Source organism: Anolis sagrei, chromosome 1, assembly GCF_037176765.1.
Source record: "Anolis sagrei isolate rAnoSag1 chromosome 1, rAnoSag1.mat, whole genome shotgun sequence".
NCBI classification, from domain to species: Eukaryota; Metazoa; Chordata; class Lepidosauria; order Squamata; family Dactyloidae; genus Anolis; species Anolis sagrei.
The window spans coordinates 92,439,419-92,461,615 of record NC_090021.1 but is presented as its reverse complement, the minus strand read 5'-3'; the positions used below and the strand labels follow the sequence as shown (position 1 = coordinate 92,461,615).

Genomic DNA, 22,197 nt, shown 5'->3' with positions numbered 1-22,197 from the left:
CAAAAGCAAATTCTTTATGAGAGAAAGGTTGCTTATATGGTACTTCATGCCACTCTGACATTTTACTTAGTGCTTTCTCAAAAACCCTTGTGCCCTTTCAATAACAGCCTGTTTATTTCTGTGGTTTTTATGTGATCATGAGGTTTTATGGGATTATTTGCCCTATAACAGTTCTTGACAGAACTATTATAGTTAATTAAATGTATTTGCTCTGCTTCAAGGGACCACTTTCTCAGTGACCTTACGTTTAACAAAGACCGCTAGAACTCCCAAAGAAAAGGAAACAATGCGGTAAGAGTACAAATAGCAAAGACTGGCCCATAAAGCAGTGGCTTGTTGCTAAACCATCCATGGCCGTGATCTGACTTGTGTGTTGCTATGCTCCATTAGGCAGAGGAAGGCCCAAAGCTCTGTGTGGTGAAGCATTAACTCAGCCATCCTCACTTTCTCACAGTTCTGTTTTGGCATCTCAAATTTGTTATTTATAGATTAACTTTCAGCCCCGCTTCAACTGAATTTAATATTTCCCTTGTTGATGAAAGGAACATGAATGACATGTACCTTTTCAAACAAAATTGTTTACAATTGACTCATCATCAGAACAGCCATATTTCATCACCTCTGCAAGGGCTTCATATCTTTCTTCGCGATCTCACAACAGAGTGCATTAGATCCAGATTTGAAAATGACAGTGCAAATGAGGCTATGCTCCTTAATGCCTACCTAGGAGTAAACACCACTGAACTCAGTAGGCTTACTCTCAAGTAGATCTGAACTGTAGCATTGCACTACCAGCTAGGATTTTAGGTACAAGAAGCAAATTCTGTAAGATGTGCTGAAAATGAATGCTGATACATGAATGAATAACAGTGTCACAAGAATATTCCAACATTGTCACAAGCAGGAACGGCTGTGAAAGCAACACAATGGATAGTATAGACTACCTGGAATATTGTGTCTGATTCTGGGCATCTCAATTGAAGAGAGATATTGACAAGCTGGAATGTGTCTTGAGGAGGGCAACTGAAATGATCAAGGGTCTGGAGAACAAGCCCTATGAGGAGCGGCTTAAAGAGCTGGGCATGTTTAGCCTGAAGAAGAGAAGGCTGAGAGGAGACATGATAGCCATGTATAAATATGTTAGAGGAAGTCATAGGGAGGAGGGAGCAAGACTAGGATGCAGAACAATGGCTTCAAACTACAAGAAAGGAGATTCCATCTGAACATTAGGAAGAACTTCCTGACTGTGAGAGCTGTTCAGCAGTGGAACTCTCTGCCCCGGAGTGTGGTGGAGGCTCTTCCTTTGGAAGCTTTTAAACAGAGGCTGGATGGCCATCTGTCGGGGTGCTTTGAATGCAATTTTTCTGCTTCTTGGCAGGGGGTTGGACTGGATGGCCCATGACGTCTCTTCCAACTCTTTGATTCTATGATTCTATGATAAGGCTAACGATGGCAGGCAAGTCAAGATAGGGAAACATAGAGCAAAAAACAGGGCTACTCTGGTTATTAAAGAGTGTCTGCCAGTTAGAAGGGACCATCTGAGTGCTGGAGGAATGAATTGTGTACTGAGTAGTTTAACTTCACTCCATAAGCTAGCCTACTGTCATGTAAAGTAAAGGATGTAGTCTCATCATTAGCACTGAAGAAAGATTTAGCTACCAGTCATTTGGCTTCTATACCTGGATACTTAGATCTGGCCACTGAAACTCTTGGGAAGTAGTATTATCATAGTGGAACGGGTAAAAACAAGTCATTTCATCTGCTTATATCTGGAATTAAATAGCTTTATGCATTTGAACGATTTGCCACCAATGCCCGAGTATTTATAGCTAGCTAATATGGAGATGCTTCATGAAACTTACAATGGTTTGAAATACTGAAGGTGATGGAGTTGGGAACGACATCCAGAGGTGTCGTTCCCAACTCCACCCAGTGGTAATTTTCAAAGGTAAGCAAGCAGTATCCCCCCCAACCAATCACTGATATATATTTTCTGTTCGTTGTGGGAGTTCTGTGTGCCATATTTGGTTCAGTTCCATCATTGGTGGAGTTCAGAATGCTCTTTGATTGTAGGTGAACTATACATCCCAGTAACTACAACTCGCATATTTCAAGGTCTATTTTCCCCCAAGAGTGCCCCTAGGCAAAATCAACTATACTGCAAATGCTTACTTTGCATAATGGGTTGAGCCGCCCCTGACGACACCACAGAGTAACACTGCTTAGATATGGCCCTTCATCATACTTATGGTGTATATATTGATTTTTATTGGTTTTTGGTTTTGATGCCTGTTTTTATGTATTGCTATAATTTTGTTGTTTTATTTTGTTGTTACACAGTTTAATGTGTTACATTTTAACGATGTTGATTGGGCATGTAAGATGCCCCAAGTCCCTTTGGGGAGATGGAGGTGGGGTACAAAAATAAAGTTGTTGTTGTTGTTGTTGTTGTTGTTGTTGTTGTTGTTATATATGCTGTTCCCTCATGCTCAAAGTTGCATATTTGCAAATACTTCATAACCATCTTTATCCATGGTAAATAGTAGTTGTGATCACTATCAAGTTTTAGTTTCTCTTTTTTTCTGGAGGCTCAAGTAGTGCTTTTCCCAAATTTCTTTATGGAAATTAGCAAAGGCTTTGAAATCAGTCTGTACAGAATTTGATTCCTCAGAAATTACTTGTCTCTCAGTTATTGCATCAAGAAAATCTTGTTGTGACGGTTCCAGGTTTGTGTGTGTGCTTCCTGGAAAGCAGAAACTGAGAGACTACAAGATGAGCAGGTAATATCACCCCTATATTGACCACATCCAAGGGCCATGCCCTGATCAACAACAAAAGTAGGAAAGGGCTATTGTCTTTTTGTCCTGCTAGTGGGTTTCACATGTAGGGCTCTAGGACCCCATCCACACTGCCAGATAAAATCCAGATTATCTGCTTTGAATTGGATCATATTAGTCTACACTTCCATATAATCCAGTTCAAAGCAGATAATCTGGGTTTTATTTGGCAGTGTAGATACGGCTTGAGTGACCACTGAACAGAATTCAGGATGTGATGGTCCTTTAATCTGATTCATGCCATGAAGAAGGGGGAAGAGTAAGCTCTCCCTAGCAGGGCCAGCGCTCAATGCACAGCACTTACATGTTTGCCCAAATTGAACGCCCATTGCTGTGTATCCAAATTGTTGAGGGCTTCTCATATTATATAATTATAAAACTATTATTTCACTTTAATAACATAGTTTCATTCTATAGAATTCTGGTGTTTGTAGTTTGGAGAGGTGAAAGAGCTGTCTGGAAAAAAAAATCTAAATGTCCTTTTGTAAATTACAAATCCCAGGATTAAAAAATATTACCATGGCAGTTAAAACATAATTACAGTGCTTAATCATATAGTATGAAAGGACCCTCAAGTCTTGCAGAAATAGGATCCCTGTTGTGATATGTCTTCAAGATTTACATTTGCAGAACTTGTACCGAAGAGCTGCTGAATACCGAATTAGGAAATGTTATCTTTTTGGGAATATAACTCCCAGAATCTCTGCTAGCATGCAGAGTAACTTTTCAAGCCCTGGGTGCATGTGTGAAGGACAGCAGCCAAGACCTGCCATGAGAATCCTGTTACCTTCCCCAGCATCATTCAGCCTGCCCACATTGGACGTGAGAACAGGGCTTCCGTAGAAAGCTTCCACATGGTTACCCCTTTCCCAATCTAAATGCCAAACAAAATACCACTCCGCAACAGAGTCTGATTTACAGATGGGTCTGATTCCAGTATAAACAATTCATAGTTAGGCATTCTCTGTAAAAGTGCACACTCATATTTTCCATATACAGTGGGGTAGGCAAACAAAGCTTTCACTTATAAGGCATTCTTTCCCACAAAGGAAAAATATTGTTGCAGTCTGCAACTTTGCTAGGATATAAATCACTTCTGGTTTAAGAAAGTGTTTAATTCTAGAGGTTGTAATATTAAAAAGGTCACATATAGAATGAGGCTCTCTCTTCCAATAAAACATATGAAGTTTGACACTGGTGTTAAATTTTCTTACCCAAGTTAGTGATATGATTTTTATTGTAGTTTTTTGAAAAAAAAATATTATAGGGTGTAAATATTTGTCTTTATATCTCCTTGTTTGAGCTGTGGTTGAAATGAAATACGAATCACAGTTCCCTACACTCACATCAGTTTTCTAGACATGCTTGATAGGATATGGGAGTTTGGCTGTTTGGATTTACCTAAAATATGGTTTCATAGATGCACCATTTGGAAAGACAGGTAGACCCTTACACAAAATATAATAGACTGTAATAAAATTGCATGGTTGCAACTAGTAGCAGCTGATGACTTTCATGTTGAGGGTAGATTTGCTTTGGGTTTTATTGTGGATTTAAGGCCCCTCCTACACTGCCATATAATCCAGATTATCAAAGCAGATAGTCCAGATTATCTGCTTTGAACTGGATCATATGAGTCTACACTGCCATACAGTCCAGATTACAACTTTTAAAGTCTAAAAGAATCTGAATTTTATATTGCAGTGTAGAAAGGGCCTTAGTCTCAGTCCAAGATCCAAAACTTATTCTGGGGCAAGGATAACTGCTTTAAATTTTGCAGCAAAACCTGTAATATGATGTCCTTCATGTTAGATTTACTGGGATGGAAGACAGCAAGCCTTCACTTCCTGTAAGAGCAAGCTCATTTTATATGGAATGTAGGTCTTCAGCCTTCTTCCTTGCTTCCTCATCTCCATATTCTTTGATTTTTTGAATTCCCCCTTGCTCCTGCCTCTCAGGCTAGATCTACATGATCATATAAAACCTAGAATATCTGCTTTGAACTAGATTATATGGAAGTGTAGATTCTGCCTCAGATTTCAGTCCCCACATCCTTTTGCCTATGTATGTCTCTGCCATTTCTCCCACCTTTCACTTAGCAACTTTTCTTCATACCTCCTACTTCATTTCTTCAATGGTCAGAAGAAGATGGCCCTCTTCTTCTGACCATTTCACTTTCCTGCTTTCTTCTGTGTTTTTTCACAACACAACATCTATTACAACTCTAATTCCCACTCTTAAAGTCTAAAAGAATGGTAGACAGTAATGTTTGTAGAAGATCCATTCATTGATCCTGGCCAAATTGGTATGATTTGGTTTGGAAAATCCACTTCAAGTTTTCTATCATATGTCTGGGAGGGCTAGAAATGTGGCCTGTGACCTTGGACGGGAAAGAAGGGAGAGTGATAAAATTTACATTTTTAAGCATTTGAAGAACTTACACTCACATTTCTGAGAACTAAGATCGCAAACACAACATAGAAGAAAGTCTTCCTAGATGTCCCACATTCAACAATGCACAGATTTCAGGTTGTAGTAAATATTAAAGATGCAATCCCCCCCCCCCCTGCTTTGATAGAGAAAAAGGAACAAGAAAAACTATCCTGAATATAGCATTTGGATGGCGGGAAAGGTGTCATCTTTTCCATTTCTGCCACACATGGCAGGTAACATAGATGCCCAAACTTCCTTGATGCTTTCTCCTCCACATCTAATACTTTAAAAAGTTTGAACATATTTGTGGTTCCTCCATTCAATGAAGCCACGAGGAGAAAGTCACATGGCCTATGTTACCCTTTCCACCAGTACAGTAGCAACAGTGAATTACCATAACAAATGTTCATTTAAATGTTTGTCCTCATGCATTCTGCATTTGTTGGGAAGTAAAAGTAGATATCTGACTACAACTTGGAGTCTACATGTGAAGATGGAGTCTACATGTCTGCACCCCTATCCCACATTTAACTTTCATATGAACAGGTTGGACAGAGTTTTAAATACATTATTTGTCCTAATCTTTCTGGTTGGGTAAGACAACTGATGGCATACAGGTTCATCCTAAATTTGTATGGCTTGCTCAATGATCAAGCTGAATGGCTATGTAACTGGTTATGCATCATTTGTTATCACAATGATGTCACAGTGTTATTTTTGATGGCTGACACTATATCTTGAAGGAAAAAGTAGGTCTAAGAATGAGAAAATATTAACAAAGCAAGAGAAGACTGGGGGAAAAATATGTACAATTGTAATTCTCAGGATAGCTAATTTGCGGAGAGCAATTTAGGATTCTAGAGCCCTATCTCCCCTCCAATAACAAAACCAAGAGAATATTTAACGTATTGATTACATAGAGCTATTATCAACAAGGGGAACATTCAGTGCATCTGCTGTTCAGTTGGATGTGCATTCTTTGGCAGGAAGTGCTGAAAGACATGAGATTGGAATTGCCATGTCCTAATTGAAATTAGGGTTTGGCATAACTAATTGTAAACATTTTACATAATGTAATGCTGGCATTGTATATCTTTCAGTGAAAGAACCCTGCTGTGTGCCCTAATTCTTAGGAGTACTTTGGAAGCGTTAGCTACAATAAACCCTCTACTGCCTCTACTTCAAGTCTTAGTTACGGTGCCTTTCTAAAAATGTGATTATAATTAATGACAAAGATGTTTAGGTCATCCTGTTTGGCTGGCTTATTCATTTTTCTTTTCATTTTCCCATGATTTAAGAGGTTTTGCTTTGGCAGCTTGCACTTGGGCAGCTGATGTCCATAAAATGTGAATCCTAAGTTTCAGTTTGAAGTATCTGTAGAGTAATATTCAGAATAGAACAGTATCTACTGTGTGTAAAGTGGTTTCTCAGTATGAGAAAAAAAGATGCCAGCAATTAATGGGACTGGTGATCTTATAGTAATCCCTGGAATGTAGGCTTCTGAGTGTAACGCAGATAAGCAACATAATACTTGCATCCTGTTATGACTGAGTAGAACGTAAGGATTGAACTAGATAATTAGGACAAAAATAAGCCATTTCCAAATGTATTTTTATTTATATTGTGAAGAGAGAACAGGGAATATTTTGTATTCTGACAGACTTTGACAGGCTTCAAGGGTAGTGCATGATTCTCCTGCCAACTCTCATCTGAAAATGACCCATTAGCAAGACACTTCTTTTGAAAAGTTACCTTACTTAGGACTATCAAAGTAAACATTTGCTGATTTTCTTCTTATACATGAGAACAGCAACAAAAATAAAACATTTTATTTTTACCTGACAAGATTATGAAAGGTTTTGTACAGTTCAGGTGATTTTGTTGCTATTGTAAATCAGGACTTTTAGAATATGTCAATTTGTACAACAGCATTTACTGAAAAATACAATGTCTTGTGCAAAGAATGGTATTTTTGTAGATTTAATATTTTTTGACACAACATGTGTGTATGTATGTATGTATGTATGTATGTATGTGTGTATATATGCAAATGAAGGCATGAAATGTGAAAAAACATGTAAAATGCACAGTGCCTTGCAGCTCTCCCATTAATAGCATGTACCTGGATAGTTTTCCCACTATGTAATGCTCTATTATTCTAGTGGTTTTTCAGATCCTGGAGTCCATCTTGGAATATTTTGTGAACTGATTATGTGGTTCTCATGAAAGCAGCTTTTATAAAATCTGGCACTGCTGAGCATGACTAACGGACTTTGTGAGAGCCCCAAGTCAGTATTTAGACTAAGAAATAAATCAAGGAGTATATTATAGAGAGCATTGCTCTTTTTATAAGGAGGCCTATAAAATAACATGCTTCATGCATAGGGAAATACTCGTCACTTTTTTCTTTTTCTTTTCATTTTTGAACAGCTTCATTGAGAACAGCTACATAGGTGTACTCATATGAAATGGGAAAATACCATTTTGTTTTCACTTGCTATATTCATTTCTTTTCACCTTTGTTTACCCTTCCCTGATCAATTTCACTGGAGACCCATCCTCTGGTTTAGTAATGTTGGTGTTGCTGGAAATTTGGACACTACAATACTATCTGAGGGTCCAAAACATGTGAAATATCAGGCATATTGGATAAAATGAGGATGTGTGTGTGATTTTTTGGTGTAATTTCTTTAAAAATGAAATTTTGCAATTTCTCCTCTCCCCCTATTTGATAGATGTAGCCTTTGGGCAAGATGGACTGTGGTTTGATATGAGTCAGTGTTTTTGGACTGACTATGCTTGGAGGGGAATACTGTGAGTTGTAGTCCCCCAAAAGTGGTACTTACAGGTTTTGGTCCATATCTTTGTTGTTTCCTCTATTCCCTATTGATTGCCCTTTCCCCTTGAGTTCAATCTACACACCTGTCCAGAGGGAGGTAATAAGAGTGGAAGCTGCAGTTCTTTGCTTGTTTCTTTCATGGCTCATTTGGTCAGCAAACAGGAAAAGACAATAAAGACAACAAGTAAGGAGGTGACTTGGCAATATTTGGGATTACATCCTGGGGCAGGGTCTCACAATGCCAATATCTGACACCAGTCCTGGACTGCTAAGAGTTTTCCCCTAAGCTCTGGCTTAACGTTGATATGGCAGTTTCAATTGTTAATAAAATTGGGCCAGAGTCCTTGAGAGCAAGAGAATATCAAGAGTGAAGTGTAGGCTGCAAATTCAAGGTGATTGAGGAGCCAGGTTTCAATTCTTCCATCCCCATGGTTAGGGAAAGACGTTTAGAACTGGGAACAAACTATGACTTAGGACAAAATTCCTGAACCAACCCAGGAGGCAAGAACAAGGAATTAGTTAAAAGTAAAGCGTGAATGCCAAGACAAGAATGCCAAAAGGACCCAGGATCACTCAGAAGTGTAGAAAGACAAATACAAGCTCAACTAGAAGAGTAAGTCCTCTTATATCCTTTCATGATCAAGAAAATCCAATACCCACCATGGCTGAATTTCAGTAATGTGGTGCTAGAGTTGAAGGAATAGGTGTGTAGAGAAGAGGACTGGCCCTTGAATAGGCTGAAATTTCTGAATTTCACATTTGAGAAATGCAAGCCACTCTGCAACACATAACTCAAAGATGATTTATTTCAAATTCCAATCTGTCCAATCTATTTAGCCAGGCTTTATAATAAACTGTGGAATTCAGGTAGTTCATTAAGGAGTACACGATGATTAGCCTGGCAGTTCTATTGACTATAATGGGGGAATTCAGTGTCTAACTGTATTTTTCTATTGAAATTCACTGGAGTTTATAATAATTCCACCTTTCTTGTGAAATAAAGGGTTTGTCAATGCTATAAAGTTTCTGGAGGTGTATTATAAAGCAATCCAGTTTTGGTCTCTAGCTAGGCTAAAATATGTTATTGAAAATAGTTCTTCATTTAGTATTAGTATGGCAGAAGATGGCCTTGTAAGGTTCAAGCTGCACTTTTCAAGACAAAACCAAATCTATCCTAACATAAAAATGCAAGAGGCAAAATACTAAACTATTCTTCAACTCTGCCATCATGATTGTTTTGTGAGGGTTGTGGTGACCGGTTCTCATGTTTCTCTCTCTCTCCTGTCTTGGGCACCATCCAAGGTAGTGAAGTGTTGGATCTATTCACTATGGGAACGATTGAAGCACATATCTCATCTCTGAAGTGAATTGTATCCACTCTTCCAGCTAGCATACATCCTTTCACTTAGTTTTTCTTCTGGTTCCCATTGTGCAGTTCACCAGTTCATAATAGCACATGCTTTTATTTACTAAGGAGCAGGTGGAGAACCTGTTTTGTAGTGATGCATTCCAACACTTTTATGAACAAGGAATTTACACCTCACATAATGAATGTTATCTACCTTCTTCTCTCCACTTAGAGATATTACGAATGCAGCAGTATCTGGAATGACTTATATTTTTCTTTAATTTTTCCCAACAAATGTAATGCTCGTTTATTCTTCCTGATCTTGGCTAAGTACTGAAGTCAGGCTATGGGGATCTCTTAGTAAGAAACCCTAATGGAGGGTGAACAATGTAATGATCAAATGGATCTATAAATCACACTTAATTGAATATTGGATTGAAAAAAGTTCAAGTTCAATTCAAGGCTGCATTGTTGTCTGAGACCTCAATTTAAAGATGGCTAATCTGTTAAATGTAGCAAGACCAGTAAGGAGAGCATGTCACTATGTTGAAATTCATATTGCTGTGCTAATCTCTGCTAATTTTCTAGGTTTAGTGCCAAAACCACACTCCTTCCGTTCCCATGACCTTTTGTATCTTAATTTGCCTCCTACAGCACATCTCTAACATGAGAGATGCTTACTTTTCTTTCCCCAACAACCTTGCATTCTTTCCCGCACTGGTATGTCAATTGCAACTTAAATAATTTCAACCAAACCAAACAAGCTCAGGTACTGAAGATGCCAAGCCAAATATTACCTGCTAGTAAAAATTGTCCGGTTGCCTTCGTATAATCTTTTTTAGAAATATTAATGGCAATTATTTAGAAAAGGTAGAGAGATATCTAGGTTTCTGTCCAGATGTTCTTTTCCATTGCTCCAAATCATGCACATGTATTGAGAAGTAAACACTTTGATAAATACTTACAAGTACTAAACAGCTGTAAAATAGACATGTTGTCTTTCAGTAACATTTCATGCAGGTACTACAGACTAGCATTCTGCACAGTGTTTTAGTGACATATACATTTCATTGACTTGAATACTTATCTAATATTTACACAGTATGCTTTTTGGCAGTGGGAATCTGTCTGCAAGTCACAATAGTATTAAAATCATAGACTCTAGATCAGGCATGGGCAAACTTAGGCCCTCCAAGTGTTTTGGACTTCCACAGTTTCTGGCCTCGTGCCCCTTCCTTTTCCTCCTCAGCTGCTTAAGGGGCCTGAGGCCAGGGATTGTGGGAGTTGTAGTCCAAAACAACTGAAGGATCCAAGTTTGCCCATGTCTGCTCTAGATGGATCAGTCTGTGCATGCAGGGCTCCTGCTTCTAACCATAGAGTGTTCAACTCTTTACATGTATCTCTTCCATGTGCAGAGTTTCTCTATGGAAATGGAGCTGAAACTCCTGGAGAGAGTTCCATATGACTAACCAGGTTTCTCATCTCTTTCAGGGATTACAGGAGGAGATAGCCATGCAGAACTGTCTTATATAATATTGATCTGAAGCTGAGAAATGAGGAATGCCTCAGGCCCTAGGTACCACAGACTCCTTCATAAGTGTAAAACTCCTTTCATACATTACAATATAAGAAAATAGAACAATTGGCCCTGTAGTGACCACTGACAATCATAGACCAATGAAGCGTACTGGTGCCATCACTGCACTGGAAAATGAATGGAAGGTGAATCTTGACACACAAAAGCACTAAAATATGTTACAGATTTTGTATACACATACCCGCATTCTTTCTCATGGGCATGCTTCCACAAAAAATAGAACAAAAACAAAGTAAAACTTCTTTCAAACTGTTATTGCAAATCAAAAGGTCTTATCATGCCAGTATAATAGAATGATTTAAAGTGAGCTGACAATTGAAACAGTGCTCTCTGGAAAGGCCCACTTTTGTTGTTTCTGCAAGAAATACAAGCAAAGCTGACATGTCTTTATAACACTCTTGTTTTTTCAAAGTAAGGCTCAGGAGATGTGTGTTTTGGAATGCACAACCCAAAGCAATCCTTTCCCCTTAACCAAAATGCCCTAAAACCTTCAGTGTTCCACATTGCTATCCTAAAACATCCGGCACACTTCATTTAGCTTTAGCCATACGGTGCCATTAAAACAACAACAGCAAAACCCACAAAGGACGAGAAAGGTCAACAAAGAGAGGAGTTGCCATACCTCAGCAAAGTGCGGCCAACTTCCCAAAACTACAGTTTGTTGCTGCCCTCTGAGAAGTGCGTCCTCTGGGCTACCGACTGCTGAGCTCCCTTCAGTGTCAAAATGAAAAACGTTGCCCTCCGTTGAAGCAGAGCTGAAGGAGAGATATCCCAGGAGGAAGACAGAAACAACCAGGGGCCAGGCCAAGATCAAAGCCATCTCCTCCCCTCACGTCCACCGATGCAGCTTCTTCGTCCCTGTGCTTGCTTCTGCTTTAATTGGTGGCCCCCCTCCTGGTTTAGTGGTGCCTCAGTTATTTTAAGTTTCAGCTTCCAGATGTGGCACTTCTAAGGCTGTTTGAAAGCCAGCCCCTATTAAAGGAGTGCCTTTGCTTCCCTCCTCTCTTCTCTCTCTCTTTTTCTCTCTCTCTCCTCTGTGCCTGTAGCTCCTCTTTCTCCCCAGAGGCTCTGGCTGAATAATATACAGATGGGCAGTGCTTAAGCAGAGAGTGTCAAAATGCAGATTGTATTCCAGGAAAGCACCATGAGCTGTGCCGCCACCTTATCTTCCCTCCGTCAGGATGCAGATGAGAGTCTCTGTTCAAAACTCTGCATTGCCTCACGTTTTAATGACCATCACTTCCTTTTCACCTTCCCGCTGGAGAACCACCCACTCAGACTTTTGTCATTCGCACCTCAGGATCCTAGAGATAAGTTTTAATCAAGAGTTTCTTGACTCACTCATCTCTTTTAGCATTCCCAGTCAAAGAGGATAGGGCATTAAAAGAAATGATGAGCTACATTCTACATGTTTAGAGGCATTCAAATGGCTTTTCTTTTGAGCAAGAGATCTCTATTTTAAGCCAGACTCTCCTCTGATGAAAAAAAGTGAAACTTAATGGCAGTTAATTAGCTTCCCCCAGGTTCCCCCAACCCCAGCATCATGTCTGTTCGTATAAAAAAGGATATCATTCAGCACAATTTTTGGAAAGTGACTTCATCACGCAAATGCATGAACTTTTATTTACAAAGACCAACTTGTTTGCCTCTTGAAGAGATGCTTTGTGAGGCCCTCTGAAACAAGGCTCTTAGTGTATAGACGTCTGCCAACTAGACTCGCTGGAATGGACACTCTATTTTCTGGCAAAACTCTCTTGTGGATAATGACATCAGCATATATAGGCTAAAGTTTCCAACTGGCAGAGTTGCCACCTTTTCCTTTGAAAACGGGTGTCTACCTGGATATTTTTCTCAATAAAATCTTTGTCTCCATCCCCGAGCAATTTTATGCTGAGGACTGTAGCTCAGTTCAGACATACATTACTATTCCCACACCAACCAGATTTTAAAAAATGAAAACAAAACCCAACTCTGCTGCTTGCATATAGACAAAATACTATTACTGTACAGGCAGCCCCAAGTTACGAACAAGATAGGTTCTGAGTTGTTGTAGGTTTTTCGGGCTGTATGGCCATGTTCTAGAAGCATTCTTTCACACTTCTGTAACAGATGCAGGCGAAACGTCAGGAGAGAATGCTTCTAGAACATGGCCATACAGATCGAAAAACCTACAACAACCCAGTGATTCTGGCCGCGAAAGCCTTTGACAATACAAGATAGGTTCTGTAGGTTTGTTCTTAAGTTGAATTTGTATATAAGTCAGAACAGATGCATTTTAAGTGTAACTCTTGCCCCACACACACATGCTTAGGATAGCAAAGGGAAGGGTTAACACCCCGTGGACTTTGTTTTCCTGTCTGTGCTCCTGTTTAGAAGATTTCAGCTCTCTTTCTGTCTCCCTGTGATCATTAGATTTTGAAAAATGGCTTGTTGAGGAAACAATGATTGGTGAGAAAGCTTCAGTGGAGACCCCTTTCCCCCATGATAACTCTTTCAGAAATGAATTTCCCTTCTGAGGGGAGATTTCTCTCACTTCCTCTTGTTTCACCCAGTTCTTAACTATGAGTCATTTTAAAGTCAGATGTTTGTAACTCAGAGACTGCCTGTATTTATAATTTGGTTGCAAAGTGGGGTGGGGTGGGGTGGAATCCAGGGATATAAGATTCATTCTAGCATAAGGGCCATGCCAAGTGGTGTAAACCTTCCCACCATCACAACTCCAATTTTGTTCAAATTTTAGCTGTAGCACCAGTCCGGTGTTAAACTAAGTTTCACAAGATTTGAGGTCTCTAACTGCAGTCAGTGTGGTAGTCAGTCAGTGTGCTCACAACACTTAAGAAAATGTCTTTTTGGGGGTCTAATAAAATTGAAACTGAATGTATAAAAATGGCTAGTAAATTGAAATCCTGTGTAGTTTTTTCCCTGCTGATTCCAATGAAATTAATTTTAACATTATGGATGCAAAATCCAGTCAAACAAGTTGTGTTGTAACAAATTTTGACCAAATATTCAGACTGCAACAATTTTCATGGAAATGAAGGTATGGACTTGAAATTTTGACCAAGCATTATGCTTGTGCTGGACATAATACTGCCAAATTTGGAACTACCCAACAGGATCTCTTCATAGAATCATAGAATCAAAGAGTTGGAAGAGACCTCATGGGCCATCCAGTCCAACCCCCTGCCAAGAAGCAGGAATATTGCATTCAAATCACCCCTGACAAATGGCCATCCAGCCTCTGCTTAAAAGCTTCCAGAGAAGGAGCCTCCACCACACTCCGGGGCAGAGAGTTCCACTGCTGAACGGCTCTCACAGTCAGGAAGTTCTTCCTAATGTTCAGATGGAATCTCCTCTCTTGTAGTTTGAAGCCATTGTTCCGCGTCCTAGTCTCCAGGGAAGCAGAAAACAAGCTTGCTCCCTCCTCCCTGTGGCTTCCTCTCACATATTTATACATGGCTATCATATCTCCTCTCAGCCTTCTTTTCTTCAGGCTAAACATGCCCAGCTCCCCAAGCCGCTCCTCATAGGGCTTGTTCTCCAGACCCTTGATCATTTTAGTCGCCCTCCTCTGGACACATTCCAGCTTGTCAATATCTCTCTTGAATTGTGGTGCCCAGAATTGGACACAATATTCCAGATGTGGTCTAACCAAAGCAGAAGAGAGGGGTAGCATTACTTCCTTAGATCTAGACACTATGCTCCTATTGATGCAGGCCAAAATCCCATTGGCTTTTTTTGCCACCACATCACATTGTTGGCTCATGTTTAACTTGTTGTCCACGAGGACTCCAAGATCTTTTTCACACGTACTGCTCTCGAGCCAGGCATCACCCATTCTGTATCTTTGCATTTCATTTTTTCTGCCAAAGTGGAGTATCTTGCATTTGTCACTGTTGAACTTCATTTTGTTAGTTTTGCCCATCTCTCTAATCTGTCAAGATCGTTTTGAATCCTGCTCCTGTCCTCTGGACTATTGGCTATCCCTCCCAATTTGGTGTCGTCTGCAAACTTGATGATCCTGCCTTCTAGCCCTTCATCTAAGTCATTAATAAAGATGTTGAACAGGACCGGGCCCAGGACGGAACCCTGCGGCACTCCGCTCGTCACTTCTTTCCAGGATGAAGAGGAAGCATTAGTGAGCACTCTCTGTGTTCGTCCACTTAACCAATTACAGATCCACCTCACCGTAGTTTTGCCTAGCCCACATTGGACTAGTTTCCTTGCCAGAAGGTCATGGGGGACCTTGTCGAAGGCCTTACTGAAATCCAGGTACGCTACATCCACGGCATTCCCCGCATCTACCCAGCTTGTAGCTCTATCGAAGAAAGAGATCAGATTAGTCTGGCATCACTTGTTTTTGATAAATCCATGTTGACTATTAGCGATGACTGCATTTGTTTCTAAGTGTTTGCAGACCGCTTCCTTAACAATCTTTTCCAGAATCTTGCCCGGTATCGACGTGATGCTGACCGGACGGTAGTTGTTTGGGTCATCCTATTTTCCCTTCTTGAAGATTGGGACCACATTGGCCCTCCTCCAATCTGCTGGAACTTCTCCCGTTCTCCAAGAACTCTCAAAGATGGTTGCCAATGGTTCCGAAATGACTTCCGCTAGTTCCTTCAATACTCTGGGGTGTAGTTGATCTGGCCCTGGGGACTTGAACTCATTAAGAGCGGCCAGGTATTCCTGGACGACTTCTTTCCCAATTTGGGGTTGGATGTCCTCCAATCCCTCATCCACTCCATCTTGCTGAGGTTGAAGACTCTCTTTTTGTGAGAAGACCGAGGCAAAGAAAGCATTAAGTAGTTCTGCCTTTTCCCTATCCCCTGTCAGCATTGCCCCATCTTCTCCTCAAAGAGGTCCTATCACCTCCTTGTTTTTCCTTTTTCTACTGACATAAGAATAGAAGCCCTTTTTATTGTTTTTAATGTCCCTGGCAAGTCTGAGCTCGTTTTTTGCTTTAGCCTTGCGGACCTTTTTCCTACAGGTGTTGGCTATTTGTTTGAATTCTTCTTTGGTGATTTCTCCCTTTTTCCACTTCTTGTGCATGTCTCTTTTGTGTCTTAGCACAGTTAGAAGTTCTTTGGACATCCATTCTGGCTTCTTTGCACTTGTCCTATTTTTTCTCTTTGTTGGCACGGTTTGCAATTGCACCTTGAGTATTTCACTCTTGAGAAATTCCCATCCATCCGTAACTCCCTTGTCTTTTAGTATCTGTGTCCACGGAATGCTGCTCAGCGTTTCCTTCATTTTTTGGAAATCAGCTCTCCTAAAGTCCAAAATGCGGGTTTGACTTGTCTTAGTTTCGGCCTTCCTTTGTACCTCAAATTGCAGGAGCACATGGTCACTTGCCCCTAAGGATCCTACCACTTCGACCACATCGATCAGGTCCTCCGCATTTGTTAGGATGAGATCAAGAGTAGCCAATCCCCTTGTTGCCTCTTCTACCTTCTGGACCATGAAATTGTCTGCAAGGCAAGCGAGGAATTTGTTCGACCTTGTACTCTTGGCCGAGTTTGTTTTCCAGCAAATATCGGGATAGTTGAAATCACCCATGACTACTACATCTCTTCTCTGTGCCTGTTTGGTCAACTGTTGACAGAAGACTTCATCAAGTTCTTCCTCCTGGCTTGGGGGTCTGTAGTAGACGCCTACAACGACATCTTTTTGAGTCCCAGTTCCCTTGATTCTTATCCAGATGATTTCAAGCTGGTTTCCCAGATTACTGTCTTGAATCTCTTCTGCAGCATAAGAGTTTTTGACATATAAGGCTACTCCGCCTCCTCTCCCCTTTGTTCGGTTTCTGTGAAAGAGGTTATACCCCTCGATATCTACATTCCAGCGATAGGAGTCATTCCACCAGGTTTCAGTGATCCCTATGATATCATATTTGTGGTGTTGTGCTAAAAGTTGGAGTTCGTCTTGTTTATTTCCCATGCTCTGTGCATTAGTGTAAAGGCATGTGAGCCCCTGAGATCTTCCCTTGAGCTGTTTAATTGGGATTATTGTGCTTTTGGTACTTGGTCCTTGTTGTGTTTGTGCAGCCCTCCGTTTAGCCTTCTGGCGATTCCCAGACATTATGGGTAAAGTAGTGTTCGCAAGGCTGTTGTCTCCCTCCCCCGGTGGACCTAGTTTAAAGTGCGTCTAATGAGGTTTGCGAGTCTGTGAGCAAAAAGGTGTTTTCCTACTTTTGTGAGATGCACCCCATCCCTTGCCAGTAGGCCATCCTCCTGGAAAAGCAGGCCATGGTCGAGGAAGCCAAAGCGTTCCTCCTGACACCATTTTCTAAGCCAGTTATTGACCTGTACTATTTTTCTGGCTCTTGTGGGTCCGTGTCTTACAACAGGGAGGAGGGATGAAAAGACCACCTGTACATTACATTCTTTTAGCTTTGCTCCTAGAGCTCGAAAATCATTTGTGATCTTTTGAAACGTATGCCTTGCAGTATCATTGGTTCCTACATGAATCAACATGTGGGGAGGACGGTGATAGGGCTTGAGGAGCCTGGTGAGCCTCTGGGTGATATGGTGTATTTTTGCCCCCGGTAGGCAGCATATTTCTCGAGCCATCCCATCTGGTCTGGAAATGACAGCTTCCTTTCCTCTAAGGAGGGAGTCGCCTACTACCAAGACCTGTTTACTTTCAGGAATGACAGGGCCCCTTTTGTGCAATGTAGTTTGTAGGTCTCCAGAAAAGTGATCCTGTTGGTGTGAATTGTGTAGGTGAAAAGTGTTGTCCTCCTCCTCGACATCCCTGGTGCATTCGTCAAGGACAATCCATTGAGATTCGTCCAAGAGCCTATGGTTCTCCTGTATGTGTTCCTGTTGCACCTGGTCTATGGTTGGGGATGGTACACCTGCACGATTGTGCAAGTGTGAATGTTGTGAAGTGTTGTCCCAGTCAGGGCTATCCCCTGCACACTGATCAAGGATGAGCCACTGATCAGTATCTAAGCCATTCTGGTCTTCCCCAATATGTTGTGTTTCTTGGTCAGGTGATAGTTGTGTGAGAATTTAAAATCTATTGTGTAACTGCAGGTGAGCGGAAGTATTCTGAGGAGGCTTCCGGGTCCTATGTGTCCTTCTAAGGGTGACATTTCTCCAAGCCTGAGGGTTGTCCACATCTGAGGTGCTGTTCTCTTGAGCCTCCCCGTAATGTTGGTGTGATATGGGCTGCGTGTCTAGGACAGTGTGGTGTGTGGTGTCTAAGAACAGCTCAAGTTCCTGAATGTCCTTAAGGGTCTTAATACGGTCCTCGAGTTGTCGGATCCTGTGTTCCATGCGAGTGATCTGTTTACACTTGGGGCAGATGTAATTGAGTAATTGTAGTGTGAAAAAGCTGAACATGCCACAGCTTGTGCATGAGACGGGAAGTTTTCATGTTTGTTCCATCTGGAGGTTGCTAACGACCTCCTCTTGGTGTGTGTTTGATGTCTGTATGCAGGGGTGAAAGTATATGTTACTGAGTGTACTGGTTTATATAGGATAACCAGGAAGCCCCGCCTCTCAAACAAAGCAGTTAATTTTTAAACTCAGGAAGCCCCACCTCTCAAACAAAGCAGTTAATTTTTAAACTCAGGAAGCTCCTCCTCTCAAACAAGCAGCACTGAAAGCAGTTAAATTTAAACAAAGCTTATCCTGAAGCAGAAGGAAACAAAATGGATTCCTGCTTCCTCAACTTCTGTGGGAGCAAATGTCGAATTTGACATTTTCGGCACAAATGGTAAAATCTACCAAAGTTCAAAGCCAATTATTTTAAAAAGGTCTAACTGTGAACAGTGTCATCTAAAAGAGAAAATTGCATCTTTGTAATGAATAAAATGTAACCAATGGAAATATGTTGGGGAAACAATTAAAAATTTTAAAATGGTAAAACACAACAGTTTGACAATCATAACACAATCCTATTGTTTTCTAATTTACTTTACATTCATTATACTTAATAGCATTCCAGTTTTATATGTAGTACTCTACCAGCTACAGTCATAAAAGTAAGGATTTTGTAATAATTTCTATCATACCACGTTGATGGTATGACAAAAGGAAAAATGCAGGAAGGTAGAATCTGATTTTAGAACAATAGCTCACCAGCATTAGTCTCCACAGAAAGCTAGAACATGGAATTGGATTTCTACATGGAAAGCTTTACTGCTGACACTGAACAAGACATGCAAATCTCCATCCAACCTCAAGGCCCAAAACGCAGGACCTGTCTCGCTTTTATTGGAGGCATCCAAATGACGCCTCCAGTAAAAGCGAATTAATGTGGAGTAGGCCAAGGTTTCCCTGGTTCATTATGTATTAATTAAACACCTCATTAGATCTGGATCTTTATGAAAGATCTGGATGTAATGAGGTGCCGGGTCTGTGGGGATTGACTACTGGGACATGTTATTTATTTATTTATTTTATTTATTATTTAAACTTATATGCCGCCACTCCCCTGGGGCTCGGAGCGGCTTACAAGAATGGCTAAAATCTAACAAAATTTAAAAGCAATTTAAAATAATTTAAAAACAACAGTATCAAACATTAAAAGCCTGTCGGAACAGGTATGTCTTACATGCCCTGCGGAAACCTGGTAAGTCCCGCAGGGCACGAACCTCAGGTGGCAGAGCATTCCAGACTGATGGCGCCACTGCTGTGAAGGCTCTGTGTCTGGTTGCCGCTAGACGCAAGGTCTTGACACTGGGGACCTCCAATAGATCTTGGTCCTCAGAACGGAGGGATCTCTGGGGTTGGTAGGGGGTGAGACGATCCCTCAGATACATTGGCCCCAGACCATGCAAGGCCTTAAAGGTGAGTACCATCACTTTGAAAATGATCCGGTGCTCAATTGGTAACCAATGCAGCTGCAGTAAGATTGGTGTTATGTGGCATCTCATCGGAATTCCCGCAAGAAGCCGAGCAGCTGCGTTTTGTACCAACTTGAGCTTCCGAATCACCGACAGAGGGAGGCCAATGTAGAGGGCGTTACAGTAGTCCAGTCTTGAGATGACTGTGGCCTGGATCACCGTAGCTAGGTCGTCCCTGGACAGGTAGGGGGCCAGCCGTCTAGCCTGCCGCAGGTGAAAGAAGGCGGTTCTGCTCACGGCGGAGACCTGGGCCTCCATTGTCAGCAGAGGGTCCAAAAGGACTCCCAGACTCTTTACCAATGATGACTGGCGTAACGCCTCGCCATCCAGGGTGGGCAGATGGATGTCCCCACTGCCCGGTCCACCCAGCCATAGGATCTCCGTCTTTGCTGGATTCACCCTCAACCTGCTGGCACGCAGCCATCCAGTCACGGCCTCGAGGCACTGATGGAAACAATCGGGTACAGAGTCCGGTCGGCCTTCCATCTTCAGCACCAGCTGAGTGTCATCGGCATACTGATAACACTCAAGCCCAAAACCTCGAACCAGCTGAGCAAGTGGTCGCATATAGATGTTAAACAACAGAGGGGAGAGAATGGCCCCCTGAGGAACCCCACAAGATAGAGGGGACCTCTCAGAGACCAGGCCTCCCTTCTCCACTCGCTGTCCACGGTTGTGAAGAAAGGAGGACAGCCAGTTTAAAGCTGTCCCCCTGATTCCAGCAACAGCAAGGCGGTGGGTCAAGAGATTGTGGTCGACTGTGTCAAATGCTGCTGTGAGATCCAATAGCACAAGCAGCGCTGACCCGCCCTGGTCAAGCTGGCATTGAAGGTGATCCGTGATGGAGACCAGCACAGTCTCTGTCCCGTGCCCCGCACGGAAGCCGGACTGGAAGGGATCTAGTCCGGCTGTGTCGTCTAGGAATTGCTGCAACTGCTCCGCTGCTGCCCTCTCAATCACCTTGCCCAGGAACGAGAGATTTGAAACTGGGCGGTAACTGGAGGGAACCGAGGGATCTAAATCTGGTTTCTTCAGCAAAGGAGAGACCACCGCCTCTTTTAAACCCTCTGGAAAGACTCCTTGCTCAAGGGAGCTGTTTATGATCTTCAACAGAGGGTCACGTAATCCCTCCAAGAAGGATTTCACCAACCAAGAGGGACACGGATCGAGGGAGCAAGTGGTTGGTCTAGCTGCAGCTATGAGCCTATCGACAGCCCCTGCATCCAGCGGGATGAACCGGTCAAGGATGGGCCCAGCAAGTGGCCACGGGGTCTCAAGTTCTCTCACTGTATCAATTGTGGCGGGGAGGTCCCGGCGAAGTAGTGAGATCTTGTCTGCAAAATAGCTCTGAAAAACCTCGGCTGGAGGGGCCTGATCACCACTTTTTGGGACGGTAGGAACCGTCGTTAGAGATCGAATTATTTTGAACAATTTTGCCGGGGGTGAGCTAGCAGACGCTATCAAAGAAGCATAATATACTCGCTTTGCCTCAGTGATAGCATGCTCATAGGATTCCCTGAATGCCTCATAAGCTGATCTCGATGCTCCGTCACGGAGTTCTCGCCACACGCCCTCCAGCTGTCTCTTTTCCCGCTTCATCAGTCGAAGTTCCTCGGTGAACCAAGGAGACCGATTTCGGCGGGGTCTGAGAGGGCGTCTAGGGGCGATCTCGTCGAGTGCATTGGATAGCCTGATGTTCCATGTGTCCACCTGCACATCGATCGAGTCGCTGGCAGGCTCCAGATCCCTCAGAGCATTCCGGAACCTACTGGGTTCCATAAGTCTCCTTGGGCGAGCCCAAATTGGCTCGGCGCCCTTGCAGCGTGGGTAGGCATGCTCCAACCGGACTCTCAGGGCGCAGTGATCCGACCATGGAACCTCTATTGTGGAGGCTTGGGTCACTTGAATTCCTGCGCTGAAAATCAAATCTAACGTGTGCCCCGCCCGATGCGTGGGCCCAGTAGTACAGAGGGAGAGTCCTAGTGTCTCCATGGTAGACACTAGGTCCATAGCCGCTGATGAACAAGAGTCTGCATCAGCGTGGACGTTGAAATCCCCCAAGATGATAAGTCTGGGGAACCTCAGGGACCACTCCGACACAGTCTCAAGCAGCTGGGATAGGCTGTCCGCTGGTGCGCTGGGCGCACGGTATACCAGCAGAAAGGCTGTGCCCTCACAGGAATCCCACACCAGGCCAACACTTTCAATGCCAGGGATGCTCAGCACAGGAACTGCCCTAAGAGAAAAACTTTCTCGGGCGAGCATAGCCACCCCACCCCCCCGCCT

The 22,197-nt window shown here is 42.4% G+C and overlaps 1 protein-coding gene across 1 annotated transcript in view; it reads right to left on the bottom strand.

Moving 5' to 3' along the window:
• LAMA4 (laminin subunit alpha 4) overlaps nt 1–12,446 on the bottom strand; it is a 106,905-nt gene extending 94,459 nt beyond the window's left edge. Inside the window, exon 1 of the mRNA XM_060753191.2 lies at nt 11,677–12,446. Coding sequence (XP_060609174.2) covers nt 11,677–11,874 — 198 coding nt within the window. The 5' untranslated portion in view covers nt 11,875–12,446. The remainder of the gene's footprint in view (nt 1–11,676) is intronic.
• Nucleotides 12,447–22,197: the final 9,751 nt, after the last annotated feature.